This window comes from Mixophyes fleayi, chromosome 4 (assembly GCF_038048845.1).
Source record: "Mixophyes fleayi isolate aMixFle1 chromosome 4, aMixFle1.hap1, whole genome shotgun sequence".
Lineage (NCBI taxonomy): Eukaryota > Metazoa > Chordata > Amphibia > Anura > Limnodynastidae > Mixophyes > Mixophyes fleayi.
The window spans coordinates 309,894,841-309,910,570 of NC_134405.1; the positions used below are offsets into that span (position 1 = coordinate 309,894,841).

Below are 15,730 nucleotides of genomic sequence, written 5' to 3' on the forward strand. Positions count from 1 at the left end.
CGATTAGCGGCCAGGATGACTTCTGTGCAAAGCGGCAGCTGATGACGTCACCGATAACCGTGACGCAGTCATCGGTGCTGTGAAGGGGGTAATAGTTACATTAATAGTTACATTACCCCCTTCACAGCACCGATGACTGCGTTGCGACAGCTTCTTCAGGGTTCGCCATGACTGCCGGTCGCCCTGCACGCTGGTTGGGGAAGGAGCCCTTTGTCTCTCCACGTCGGGGTAAGTAGTGTCGAAACAATGACCATCATTATTTTGTACCCAATTCAGAGACGTGTGAATGACATGTGCATCAATCTGCCAGATACATTAGATTTTACTGTTCCTGGTGGGAAGAAATAATCTGCCATCTAATATACTAATTGATCTAAAGCTGGTATGCACCGCTGGTGGATGTACGGAAAAGGGACACGCAAGAAAAAGTGAACTTGGGTCTGTATGTAGAGTCAAACCCACCCGCAATGCATACAATTCAAATAGAGTACAACATACACTGAGTGTACCCATGATGGAAGCATCGGATATATAAGCCAGACAGCAATGTAGGATAGTCAGGCGTCTCACAATAAAGTCCCATTTACCATATTAAAAAATAAAAAAAAACACACCCCCTCCACATCCGTTGTCTATCCCTTTAAAAATGAAATGGGAATCAGCAAGTAATGTGCATAGATGGCCACTAACTCAATTAATTGTTCTAATATAGTCAGGATGCTAATGAATGGAGTGCTATCGGCTGCAGGTCAACCTGCAAACAGTTAATCAGAAGCGTCTAGATAGTGCTGCTGATAGCCATCATCATCATGGCGTATATATTCTCACCATCCCTCCAGAAGCCACAAGAGATATGTCTCCTGACAGACGTACCGCACCTGCATCCATATTTAAGTGTTTTAAGCTTGCTCATCCATTACCTCCCCATACTGCGCTCCAGGTGTAAAGAGTTGTACGTCAAAGATAAGGGGCCTGATTCATTAAGGATCTTAAATGAAGAAGTATCTTATTTCAGTCTCCTGGACAAAACCATGTTACAATGCAAGGGGTGCAAACTAGATTTCTGTTTTGCACATAAGTTAAATACTGACTGTTTTTTCATGTAGAACAAAAATACTTGATAGCTTATTTGTTCACTGAAATTTAAAGTTGTGCTACATGAAAAAACACTCAGTATTTAACTTATGTGCAAACAGAAATCTAGTTTGCACCCATTGCATTGTAACATGGTTTTGTCCAGAAGACTGAAATAAGATACCCCTTAATGAATCAGGCCCAAGATCCTGATACAAACGTATGCGAACATTTATTCTTTACGCGCAGTACGAGAATTCCTATCTTATGCAAAAAATAGACATACATCTAACTCTAAAACTTATACGAGTGAAATGATTGGCTGACCACACTGACTGGTCTCCATGTAATACAATCTAACCACATCGGCCATCTACCTGTTTAACAAAACTCAATACTAAAAACTCAAAACTAAACCAGTTGCTTTTGTTTGGAGCACAATCTGTTTCAGCACACCGCAGAAAGAACTAAAACACCCAGGTTTCTTTAAACATTCTAAAAATAACACAAATGTGCTCCAAACAAAAGCAACTGGTCTAGTGCAAGTAAAGCTGGTTATACACAGGCTGATCCTGGTTCTTGGACCATGTTCCGAGAAAACTAGCCAAACTGGAAAGACCTGTCCATATGGCACTTGAATAGCAATACACACATAGGCAGACAGATTTCTTATGTCAACCATATTTATAGGCAATATCTGATGATGATTCCGAGGATTTCAGACAATTTTCAGGCATTGCACGTTTTCATAGACAGAGTTAAGGCTGAATTCTAAAATGGGAAATTACAATAGAGTGTAGTTATCAGCACAACACACGAACTGCCTGAGGCATATACTGTAAAGCAACATGCCCAAGGTCACTGAGAGATGACAGCAGAATTCATATTGAGGAGAAATGATTGCCATCAGACTGGCTTAGTCACATATTAGCTGCTGTTCATTTATTAACACGGTGGTTGAAATATTTTGTACTTTCATTAAATCTGTAATAGTTTTGCCAGTGAAACTGCCCTCCTTCAACATCTCAAAAGAACTTTACACTATTTAAAAGTGGAATGTTCATTTATTGTTTGAACACATGAAATATCAGACTGGTTACTGACTAAGGGCACCTAGGAACAGGTAATAGCAGAAAAACAAATAGCACAATGATAATTTGGTAAAGAGTGACTGGGTTTTAAAGGGTGTGTGAGGAGAGTTAGGTGAGATAATGTGATATAAAAGGTGAACTAAATTAAAAGAATGTAATATATGATCTGGAAGATGAATTGTTTTCCTCTTGGATTTCATAACAGCTCAGCTTACTCAGAAATAAACTTGGTTGTTCACCAAACACTTCCATATTTCTGTAAAAGACTATCCTGCATCTAAACTAGCAGACATGGATGCATAAATAAATTGCCCTAGTGAATTGGATGGCTTCTCCAGTTTGGTGTGGGCGATGGGTTTTCTTTACAAATAATGAAACGTGTAATCATAAGCTACATACATTCGAAGTTTGGAGAATGATAGATGTCATGCTCGGTGGTAGTGCAGCTTTAAGCTAGGATGTCATTTTGTCGTATTCCTCTACACGTTATCTTAAAATCCTCAAGGGAAAGTGTAGATAACTTGTCATTTTTGCTTGAAACCACTTGTTCTATTACTAGACTCTTATGAAGAAGTGCAGCATAATTCTACTCTTAAACACTGCGTCTTAACAAGTTTCAGGCATACTTCAAAACACTGAAGAGTCTTCACTGCAAGACTTGCACTAATGTCTGATCCTGGAAGGACTGGTGAGCGCCCAACCTCTACACTCACCTAATGCTCCTCATCGCCAGCATCACTTGTTATATCAATATACACAGCTTGCTTATCGGACCAATGATACCGGCAAGTAAATGTGTAAGGAACCGAAAGACCAAGGGCTAGATTTACTAAGCTGCGGGTTTGAAAAAGTGGGGATGTTGCCTATAGCAACCAATCAGATTCTAGTTTTCATTTATATAGTACTTTCTACAAAATGACAGCTAGAATCTGATTGGTTGCTATAGGCAACATCCCCACTTTTTTCAAACCCACAGCTTAGTAAATCTAGCCCCAAATGAGACTTGGGATATGGATTGTATTTGAATGAAAACTTTGCTATGGCAGCAAAATAACTGATTTTTACTACCCATCTCCTGTCTTATCAGGCAATCAATATGACAGGATGATTCTGCTGTGATCAAGGCTACAAATGGGGTATGTCAACGAACAAGGAAAATAATTTGTAATTTTCCCCCTAAAGCATACTTACCTACTTTCTTCAGCTCCCTTCCGGGAGCCAGCCAGTGGAGGGGGGCGTGAAGGGGCGGGGTGGCCGAAATCGCGTCATTTCGGCCCCGCCCCCTGTGACGTCATGACGCAAATTGCGTCATTTGACAGCGGGGGCGGGGCCAAACGCCGCGATTCACCGGGAATCGCGGCGTTTGGGATCTAATTCTGCCCACTTCACTAGGAAGTGGGGCACTTCCTAGTGAAGTGGGCAGAATTCGGGAGATTGCCACACTCGCCCGGGAGTCCGGGAGACTCTCACAAAATGCGGGAGTCTCCCGGACATTCCGGGAGAGTTGGCAAGTATGCCCTAAAGTGTGCAGCTGCTTTATGTGGGACGTAACACATGAAAAAGTTTTAAAGAAATTCTACAAAATAGCAGGAGGGTACTCTTTCCACCTGAGATATGTAATTGGGATGTCATTAGGAATCAATCAGTGAGGCTGGGTACACACTACATAGGCAAACCGAGGGGGGTTTCCTAGTGCCTGGAACCCCCCTCCAAGCCTGGGGCACTGTATAATTGAGGTGACTGGACCCTGCCCCCGCTTCACACAGCTGTTTGAACAGTAGTGCACGCAGCATTGCCCATGTTTATTATGGGGATAGGAAGAGTTGGAGAGCAGCCAAGCACTGTCTAAAATTATAGCTACGCCCCCATGCATGCTGGTCACGCCCACTGGTGTGGAAACCCCCCTCTACAAATCCTGCGTTTGCCCCTGCACTACAGGGTATTCAGCTGATTATCGGGACAATCACACTATAAACGAGCATTCGGCCCGATAGCACAGTAGTGTACACTGCCACGATGAGAGATTATTGATCCAAAGCTCACTGTAACGTTTCATTTGATTTTTAAACTGAACTAAATATGTCGTTCATCAATGAAACAAGGTTGTTCTAATCCTGCAGTGTGTATGCACTCATGACCGGCTGTGTCCATAGATCCCTATGGAGTGTGCAGAGTCACCATCTTTTCAGCCGATGGTTATGACAGATGAAGAGCACAGATCTGAAGGTAAATCGTGTAAAAATGTGTTTAGTGTGTACACAGCTAATCGGGACTTTTATTTTTGTCTCCTGTCGTTTGTAAAATCACCACATCGGGAAAAAATTTCTGCAGTGAATACCGAGACTTAGTCATTAGGTTGGGGGGAGGGGGGGGAATAAAAGAGAGACAAAGTTCAAGTTAACAAGTTACCATCTGCAAATCCCAAATCTTGATATTAAGAAAGGCAAAGAAAACCCAAACAACTTATTTCAGCCTTGAGTCATGTAACAGGAAATAAAACGTGTTATCAGCTGGGAGCGGTTTGTGACCATTGTAATGGTGGAGCATTTTCAGGAAGTGGGTTCATAGTGTGATGGTAGATATCTCATAACTGGCAGTTGTAATATAGGAACGGAACAAAAAAGACCCGAAAAAACCCTCAGTGTTTCCAAAACAAGTTTATCAGATTAAGATTGTTAGTAAAACTGTCTGTTAATCTTTACACATCGCCTACAAAGCCATTGTGTCTCATCACTAATAAATGGTCTGATTTACAGAGGAAAAATTTAAACATAAAGCACTTATTTTGGATTTCATGTTAAAGCATTTGTAGAGCGTTCAAATAAATCTATTATACATACATATCTTGAAAGATTCTTTGTAGGATATAGTTATTGATAATGCGTGTATTCAATTTGTCCTCTTTATTGTTGACATAAATATCAGAACACCACTTGTTTCAGTATATCTGTATCTTTCTTCCATGAGTATCATAGTAGGCAGCACAGTGGCTTAGTGGTTAGCACTGAGGTCATGAGTTCGATTCCTGACCACGGCCTTATCTGTATGGAGTTTGTATGTTCTTCCCGGGATTCTTCCGGCTGCTCTGGTTTCCTCACACACTCCAAAAACATACTAATAGGTCAATTGGCTGCTATTAAATCTTTATAGAAAATAGCAGGAGGGTACTCCCGAGAAATGTAATTGGAGGGTCATTAAAAATCAAGGTTAGTCATTATGTTGGGGCATGGTCAATTAACCTGGTAGGTTCATTTGGTGCTATCGAACTGTCTCTAGTCTCTCCCTGTCTATGTGTGTATATTAGGGGATCTAGGCTATAAGCTCCAATGGGGCAGGGGTAGATGTGAGTGAGTTCTCTGTACAACGCTGCAGAATTAGTGGCGTTATACAAGTAGTTGCTGCTGATGATGATAGTCTGTTGTATCCAAACCCTACATTTTTAAAAAGCGAAAATCTGGACAAAATAAAATAAGCCAGACCCAATCCACACAGATCTGACCACATCCATGTCCTGACGAATTACCAATAGCAAACTTCTCAACTTTTGATTGTCCAAATCGGGACAGCTGGGCGCTTCCTGATAGGGTCTCTGACTTACATCATTATGCCATAATCATCTCTCTGAACGTTAGCAGTATCATGATGAGAACTCAGATCTGGATACTTAAATGAAAAAACAAAACAAGCTGTAAAGGGTTAAAGCACTATGACGACCGGGACAGAAGATAGGGCAAAGAGGTGCTCAGCTGTGGGTTACTCCCAAATTGGGTACTTGTCTGAGGGGGCCTAATTATATCAGCCACCCCAGCAGCACACAGCAAGGGGCACCAGAAAAGGCTCCCCAAAATGAAGATAGGCAGTAGTAGGGTGGTTGGGTATTACTTTTTAAAATGTTCGATCTTTTTCCAAGATCAAGCACTGTGACTGGTTTTAAACTCAAAGTTTAATGTTCAATTTTCCCAGAATTCAGATATGTTAAAAATTATTTAACAGGATTAGCAGGAATAGGCAAATATACAAACATACTCATACTTACGTATTCTCCCGTGACACGATGCAGTCACCTCGTCCCCTCCCACACTTCCCAGCTGACCTCCCCCTTCTGAGCAAAAGTTGTCAAGTATGGGCGTACTGTATGCTATCTAAGTGGTAGGATGGGGCCCCAGTTACAGCCTGAGCAATGTTTATGTTCAATGGCTAGCCTAGTTTCCTGCTATGAACATGCAGCAACATTAAGGATAATTTATATCCTCAAGCCAAGCAAGTGACTTAAGTGGGATAGAATTCCTAGAAATCCATGACAGTATTCAGGACACAGAAATGTAAGATTAAAATTTAACTTCTTGAGTAAAATTCTTTGACAATCAACCTTGTCAACCTTAAATAAGGCTGTGCACTTCATCATCATCAAATTAGAAATGTGAGGATTAGTTTTGCTATTGAAGGTACACTATCATCATAATTTATTTATATAGCGCCACTGATTCCGCAGCGCTGTACAGAGAACTCATTCACATCAGTTCCTGCCCCATTGGAGTTTACAGTGTAAATTCCCTAACACACACAGACAGAGCGAGACTAGGGTCAATTTTGATATCAGCCAATTAACCTACTAGTATGTTTTTGGAGTGTGGGAGGAAACCGAAACCGGAGCACCCGGAGGAAACCCAGGCAAACACAGGGAGAACATACAAACTCCTCACATATAAGGCCATGGTCAAGAATTGAACTCATGACCCCAGTGCTGTGAGGCAGAAGTGCTAACCACTGATCCACCGTGTTGCCCACTATGATTAAAGAAATATGTTTTATACCTTTCAAAATAGATAAAACTTTTCTTACTTTAGTAATCTGGATTTACTGTTGGTCATTCACGACCCACAAAAGCCATTTCATACTTTGGAAACCTCTCAAAAAAATAAAATCTGCAAAGTGGAGAAAGTCCCTGTAAACGCTCCTCTCTGACCCTTTTGTCTTATTGAAATAATCTTATCCAGCAAAGTGTTTGCGCTCCAGCTCCAAAGGAAGGCCTGATTATATGCCTAATGTGTACTTGGCAAAAGAATAACTTAATTCAATCAACTCCTTCCATCATCTGGTGCAAATAGTTGTATCATCCTCATACCTCCCAATATTTCAATTATTGTAACTGTGATAGGGGGGTGTTGTTACCTCTTGATGCATACATCGCAAAATTTATACATGCAAAACTGAGCTAAAATAATCCCCGCCCCCAATCCGATAAACCCCTACTTGTTAGCGAAGCTTCTCCCACTCCCATGCAAGTTCCGCCCTTTTGCAGCCTTTCGGGAGGAAAAATGACAGGGAGTGCCTAGCGCATCTGAAGCACTGGGTCGTCCCCATCCCCACTGCCCTGAAAGTGCCTGGGCTTTGCTGTGCAGCAGATGCACGAGGAACCAGCTCTGTGAGAGGGACATATTTTCCAATGTCCCCCGCAGCCTGGACTGTCCAATCACAATCATAACAGCTGGAAGGTGTGCATCTTAGTCGGCAAATCCATGCTTGCCCACAAAACAATGAGCAGCTGCACAAGCGTAAGCTTGTGACAAGAGCACGTACCCTGCGCTTTTTTACTTTTGCATTTTGTAAATGATCTTTATTGTGCGGACAGGTGCACTGTGGATCTGAAACAGTAGCTAGGTCTCACAAGATCTTTGCTGGATTCACTCATGTAGCCTGGCTCAAGCTATCTAAGCTCTAGACAAGGCTATTAGCTATTTAGTGATAATATATATATATATATATATATATATATATATATATATATATATATATATTATATTGTTTGCAGCATACTGGAAAATTGACAAACCACCGAGATTGATGAAGACAAGCAGCAGTAAAAACACGGGTGCAATAAAACAGTACAAGTTTTGTGCAAAGTTTTATCCACACACACAAACTTTGTCATTTTAGCAACTACACAGTTATAATGGCCATGTTTAAAAATAAATGTTAATGATACAATTATGATAACAGTGTCAATTTAAGAAGCCTTGCGGCTTCAAATCCTATTGTCACCTTGTGATGTTGTAGAAGTCTTCAATATCTACATTCTAAGCTTGACAAGTACTGGAAAGTCTACCTGAAAAATCTGTGTACAGCTCTGGGTAAATTTGTGCACACTATAAGGTTTGTATAACACTGCTGGTCACTTACCACTATTCCCAAGGCCTTCAAAATATTTAACTTGCACATTGGACAGGTGCAGTGCTCGCTGAGCCACGGATCCACGCACACCTTGTGGAATACATGCCTTGAAAAAGGAGAGAATACAATTAGAACATATTACTCTACTTGCTTATCATTTCTTCTCCATAACTCTTAAAAGATCAATAGACTTAAATGAAGACTTGTTTGTTGTAGGCCACACAATGCAATGTGGTTTTTCAAGCCCAAGTGCAAGAGCTTTACACACTGTGGTCAGTAAAGTGATGGCATACACACTCTGATGTAATCTCCAGCTCTGTTATGGTTTGCAAACTTTTGAAGATTGAATACCCCTAATAACCCAGATTCCCAGATGTCATATAAGGGGTCCTTATGTGTTTCATTAAAGATAGTGTGGAAATTTGCCAATGATACAGTTCTTTGTTAAATTACAGATTAAAATATAGTTTTAGATAAGTCATTGTTCCCTGTGAGTAGAGCCTCCCCCCAATGCTAAACATTAATTTATAATGTTCTCTGTGTTGAAGCTATGATATGCTGTTTGTAAAGAAGAGTCTTTGTGCAATGGTCCAATCAAACCTACTTCTGATTGGTTGACTTAATGCAGTCTGTCTACCCCTTCGCCTAGATTGGCCACCCTGCTGAAACATCCACTAGGATTGGTGCAGTAATTCAATGCTTATTTGAACTTGTGGAAGCGGTGGAGACTGGTTTTAGATCTATTTAAAGAGCACACGTTGCTGTACGGTGCAAGCTGTGATCTTGTACTGGTGGGTGTTCATAAGCTGGATGTCAGGACAGGCGAGGGGCAGGGCCGGATTAACCCGAGGTCTAACTGGGCTAGCCCAGGGGCCTCGGGCATCCAGGGGGCCCTTCAAAGTCCGCAGCAGCATTATTGATCGGTCCGGGGGCGGGGGCGCCCCAGCCCGATCAATGCTGCTGAGCACTGTCAGTCCAGTCCTCCGTCCCTGGCGCTCAGTACTCTGCTTACTGAGGAGATCTCGCGAGTGAACTCTCGCGAGATCTCTACAGTTAGGAGCTTAGGGGGGGGCCCTCACGGGGGACGGAGGCGGCTCACAATGGGCGCCTCTTGGGGGAATGGAGGCGCCCTTAGCCCAGGGGCCTCCATTTCCTTAATCCGGCCCTGGCGAGGGGTCATGGCTCCTGATGGACTAAGTGGAGAATCAAAAGGACTACTGAAGGACTGAAAGGATTAGCAAGTAGTCTTCTTTCTTCGGGTCTCTGTGGGTCTCGTGGATCCGAGTGACAGTGCCGGACTGCTGCCTTGTCGGCAGTGCCACTGCCGCACAGATCGGGTAGTCAATAACTGAATGGCTGTCCGTACAACTGACCTGATATGCTTTGACAGCCATGTAATCAATTCCACTGACAGTCAGTAATTCTATACTTGTAACTTACCTTCAAACTGCTCCCTGCTTTGAGCTAATTTTTCTGGTGGGGGGATTCTGGTTTATTGGGAATAACTACTAAGTAGAGTCATGCTGTTTTAAATGCAATAACTGCGGTCTACATAGCATACTGTACAAAGTCACATAGCCAATGATTAAAAACATATATCACATATGCTGTCTTACAGTAACAAATGCCCTTGCAATGTACATCTACACAGGCGCTGAGAAAAAGGAGGCAAAACTTGCTTTGCACAAGACTGGTAGGGACTTAGTTGAAACAAGTTGACATATTTCCATTTACTGGCCACACAAATCCACCTCCCTTTCATTACACCAAGTTCATAATCGGGAGATCTATAAATGGCTTTCAGACATAATGACTTTTAGATTTTATCGACTTAAATTGCGACTAGACTGTTTCGCATTGACTACCGAGCGCTCTCCCTCTCTCTCTCTCCAAATAGTCTGTGATAAAGACCCTTCTATATCAGTGCATTTTATCTTAGAAAACCATTTTCTTTGTGAAAGACAATATTAACGCAGCTTGTCTACTCTGTTATGGATTTGGCAGCTCTTGTTATAACATGCCTGCCAATGCTGCTGGACTTAAATCGTGGGAAAGTTCTTTGTGCCTGTACCACTGTCAAGACCAGTCGAGCTTTTGATATCTTAAAAAAACATAAACAAGACAACAAACAACCCGGCTTGGTTGAGTTGCCTGGCAAACTAGTCTAGCATTTCATATTATTTACACAGTGAACAAATGGTCTAGACATGGATTCTTTTTCCATAGCAGACAAACCCTGTGCTTCACTGTGATAGCTGACAACATAGAAGGGCTCATTTTGAGTTGTGAGCAAGGGTGCAAATTTGAACATGGAAAAACCTTGTGATGTAAGGGGTGCAAATTACTTTATTTTATTTTTCTATGCAGGGGAAAAATAGTGCCAGCTTCTACATCTAGTATCCAAATACTGGGCAGATTTATTTTTACACTGCGGTTTAGAGATTTTCTAGGGTGCTACAATTCTAAACCTTTATTTATTTTCATATATGTGCACGCTCAGCAGCGCGACATGAATTAGCCAAGGTGCAAAACTGCATGTGTGGCTTGATTTCCTCTTAACTCTAAGTGAAGCAGCAGCAGGTCAGTTGGCACAATAAACATGGTTTCCTATATGTTTGCTATAGTAGGGTATTATGATTGATCATCTGTACAATAGTGAAAGTAACAATTTCAGTATAAAAGGAGACGCAAACATCTCCGACCCCAACTAAACCATGTTTCTCTCCGCTTCTCCTTATGTCCTATGATTGTCTTAAAGGACAGCGCCATTGTAATCCAATAAGTGTGTGGAGCTGACAATTGCACCATGGATGTGGCTGTCACAAGAGGACAGCTGAGAGGTAGAAAAATCTGCAGCCGGCGTCGTTGAGATCAAATAATCTCATTAAGAAAAAGTATATCTTGATAACAGCTTTCCATTATAGCTCATGGTTGACACTTTTTGACCTAAAAAAGCAGCAAAAAACCTCTCTTACATAGCGACAACAGGACACAATACATAAAAACGGTCATGCAGGAGGGAAGAAAAGAAGATTAAAGGAACACGGACTCTCTTTGCTTTTGCTCTGAACTTACAGCCAACATAGTGGGTATACAGAAACTTGCAGCTCATGTTTGATCCCTGTTATTTCTAAACTATCATTACAGATCATGAAATGAGACTAAGTGACGGGACACATAACGTTCCCTCCATTTCCGACTGCTACTTTGGCCATCAAACACATTTCTTCGATAAAACCTCATCTGCACCACAGTCAATAATACTGGACTAGGCAATGGTCCCCGCAGAGCGACACAACCAAGTTTAAAATGATTACTGTGATTAGCCTTCAAATAAAGAGAGAAAAACGGAATTAAGGATGGATGGGGCACACTGGTAATTACTCGGTACCATGTTTCAAATGCTGAGGAAATAATAGAAAGACCCAGACACAGCATTTATCATTGACATCCATATCAGCAGAGCTGTTGTCTTGGTGCTTTAGCATCCACAGATAATTTAATACAACCAGACATAAAATCATTACTGCATAAGTATTTCTTCTGCGAGCCCTATTACTGCATGCTACAAGTGAGGGCTTGGAGTTTTCTGCACACGGACTGTTTCTATACGGTCTTTTAGCCCGAGATCGAGTTGCAGGCTTGGGAAAGGTTTATATGAAATACTAGAAATGGCCTAAAAAGAATGTTTTTTTTACTTGCATGGCGCCACTGATTCTATAGCGCCTGACATAATTAACATTAATGATAAACATGGAAACGATAAATATAATAGGAACTTGGGTACAAATCATCAGAATAATATATGCATGGATGCAATTAACAGAACAACAAGCATGCATAAAAATTCAGCATCAGAGATGTCAAAGACATAAAGGTAGACAGATGTTGGACAGACATGAGACAGAATTTAGGGAGGACCTTGTCTGTGACCGCTTACTCTCTAGAGCGGGAGAAGTGAAACAGCAGCATTAGTTGAGACAGTAAAGTTTGTGGCTTGGACCAGATATGACAATGGGGAGACCATTGGTGTAATTCGGAGGCGATGTCACCAGTGTACGGAGGTAGTTGAGGGGCATGAAATAGACCAGGACTTTGGTTTAAAATTCAGGAGCTTGGCTGGGATTTCCGAAATGGCATCTAGAGATCCATGACTGCAGGCGGGCAGCGAGAATCCCTTTTGAAAGCCTCATAGCGCATTACTAATCTCATGAAGATAAGGTTTAAAACCTGATAAGGTTGAACCATCGAAAGTGCGGCACAGGGATCATGTTAACTCCGATGTGCCCAGTAGCTCATTCCAGTATATTCAAAGAGACAACTGGATAGAAGCATGGTGACCGTAAAACCAATGCATTAAGCCACATGCAACATCATGCTTCTGGAACTATAGCCTAAACCTAGCTTTCTAGCATGAAGTATTATCTTGCTCAAAAAGCAAGATTAAACCTTTTCCATGAACTAATGCACCCGACTATAAACTATATCCAGATATTTAAATGTTGCCCTAATTGTAGCAAGGGACCCAATGGTTGTCACAAGAACACAGAAACCACACTATTACATCGCCAACCCACATTATTGACACCTGTATCAATAGATTCATGGACTTGTTCAGTTTTTGCCATATATGTCCCATCAGCCTGAAAAATTCACAATTGAGATTTATTAGACATGAGGACATTTTTCCAATTCTCTAATGTCTAATCAGCTTCCAGTGTCCAAATCACACTCTAACTACACCAGGTTTGCTAACAGGAGTGAAACTCGGTGAGGATGTCGGCTGCCAAACTCAATCTTTTATATTCAAGTTGTCCAATATAATATGCCAATTGAAGCGCCACTGTATTCAATACTCAGTTATTGAGTGATTGATTGTAACTCATACGATATAATGCACAAGTCTCAGTTGGATCTTTTATTTAATCATGTTTCCACAGGGCCACGGTTGGCTGAACGTTATTTATTTGGTGAACCATTCTCGATGCACCCATGAAACATCCCTGGACCAGGAATTTTCGTGACCTGTTGTATTGTGAAGATGGTTGTCTTCAGACCACAGATTCGACCCAGCACAGTGCAATAGTTCACCATTCAGTCCAAAAGCCTTTTATTACATCCACAACTAAAAGTTTGATTACAGGTATTCCATTTAATCACAAATGATTAATCTACAGACTACAGTGCATGGTAACAGAGGAGGGCTGGCAAATTTTAGCCCGGGGGGAAAGACTTGACTCAGCAGCCTATTAGGAACATTTTAAAAGAAAACAAAAATGCAGGTGGTCCAGTGACCCAGCCCAAGGTAGCCCAATATGGGAGCGGCCCAGGGGGCAGATGCCCCCCAGTCCCGCCTGCCCTTGCATGGTATACAACTGTAAATAGCTCAAATCCTTCATGTCTTAATACAGAGGAAATATTTAGATTTGCGTAAACGGACACTATCAAGAAAAAGGAAACACGGTTTATGTTTTGTTCTTATGCTATAAATATAGACGTATTTTCTGTCACACATGTTACCCAAAAGGTTAATGATGTATCTTGTTTCATGGACTTAAAATCACTGTTAGAGCAGGTCCACCGAATCTCCATAAGTATGGTGCTCAGCAGCTGGTATTCACCTGTTGTTATTAAATGCTCCATTACCTCAAGAAGGATCGGTCAACCTACTGACGCTATAACAAAAAATATTTTCGGATACTGACAGCAAACAGGGACTTGTTGGGGCCCTTAATAATTGTTGGAGAAAATAAGCCCATCTGGTTAATACAGATCTGCCAGCCCACCAAGACAGATACCAAGAAGTGCCTCAGTAATGTCACCAATTATTTCTGAATGAATAGGCTATGAATAAAACATCAGCCCACTAATGGCCAAGTGACAGGTACACTGTAAGCACTGTAAGGGATTACCAGATTATAGCATTAAAATGCATCACAGCTAGATTCAGTCCACTCTATAAATATATATTTGCATTGCTCTTTGCCAGGGGGACACATATTTGAAATTGACTGCAGAGACTAGGAGATCAGTTTCTCCACTTTTGCCTGGATTCTGCCAAATAAATAATTCTAAGCATTGCGGTAATTGCAGAAGTACAGAAGGCGGCAAAATCCAATGTGTGCAGCTTTACAATCAAGGACCTTGCAGGAGTGCATAATATACACCAATCAGCCACAACATTAAAACCTCCTGCCTAATATTCTGTAGGACCCCCCTGTGCGACCAAAACAGTTCCGACTCCACAAGATCTCTGAAGGTGTCCTGTGGTATCTGCCACAAGAGACGTTAGCAGCAGATTCTTTAAGTCCTGTAAGGTGTGAGGTGGAGCCTCCATGACTCGGACTTGTCTTTCCAGCACATCCCACAGATAATTGATCACATTGAGATTTGGGGAATTTGGAGGTAAAGTAACACTTTGAAATCTTTCTCATGTTTTTCAAACCATTCCTGAACAATTTTAGCAGTGTGGCACATTATCCTGCTGTAAGAGGATAATGTGCTCCCACCAGGGAATACCGTTGCCATGAATGGGTGTACTTGGTCTGCAACAATGTTTAGCTAGGTGGTATGTAACAAAGTAACATTCACATGAATCCCAGGACCCAAGGTTTCACAGCAGAACATTGCCCAGAGCATCACACTGCCTCTGGTGGCTTGTTTTCTTCCCATAGTGCAACCTTCTGCCATCTCCTCTCCAGGTAAATGATGGACACGCACCCGGCCATCCACATGTTGTAAAACAAAACGTGAATTATCAGACCAGCCACCTTCTACTATTGTTCAATGGTCCAGTTCTGGCGCTCACGTGGCCATTGTAGGCACTTGCGGTGGTGGATAGGGATGAGCATAGGTACTCTTACCAGTCTGCGACTACGCAGCAAGCTGTGATGCACTGTGTGTCCTGACATCTTTCTATCATAGCCAGTATTAACTTTTTCAGCAATTCATGCTACAAGGGCTCTTCTGTAGGGTTTGACCAGATGGGCTAGCCTACACTCATCACACGCATCAATGAGCCTTGGGCGCCCATGACCCAGGTCATTGGTTGTCCTTCGTTGGACCACTTTTGGTAGGTACTAACCACTGTATACAACACCCCACAAGACCTGCCATTTTGGAGATGCTCTGACCCAGCCATCTAGTCCTCACAATTTGGCCCTTGTCAAAGTCGCTCAGATCCTTACGTTTGCCCATTTTTCCTGCTTCCAACATATCAACCTCCAGAACTGACTGCTCACTTGCTGCCTAATATATCCCACCCCTTGACAGGTGCCATTGTAACAAGATACTCAAGTTATCCACCTTACTTGTCCATGGTTTTAATGCTGTATTTCTGTGTATGATACTAATGAAATTGTAGAAAAAAAGTTTAAAAAAATTAAAAACTGTGA

At 41.8% G+C, this 15,730-nt stretch overlaps 1 protein-coding gene across 3 annotated transcripts in view; it reads right to left on the minus strand.

Moving 5' to 3' along the window:
• Positions 1-15,730, minus strand: part of RNF130 (ring finger protein 130) — a 187,163-nt gene that overhangs the window by 37,184 nt on the left and 134,249 nt on the right. For all 3 annotated transcript variants that reach the window (XM_075210030.1, XM_075210032.1, XM_075210031.1), the window contains exon 6: positions 8,346-8,442. In XM_075210030.1, the coding sequence (XP_075066131.1) occupies positions 8,346-8,442 (97 nt within the window). The remainder of the gene's footprint in view (positions 1-8,345; positions 8,443-15,730) is intronic.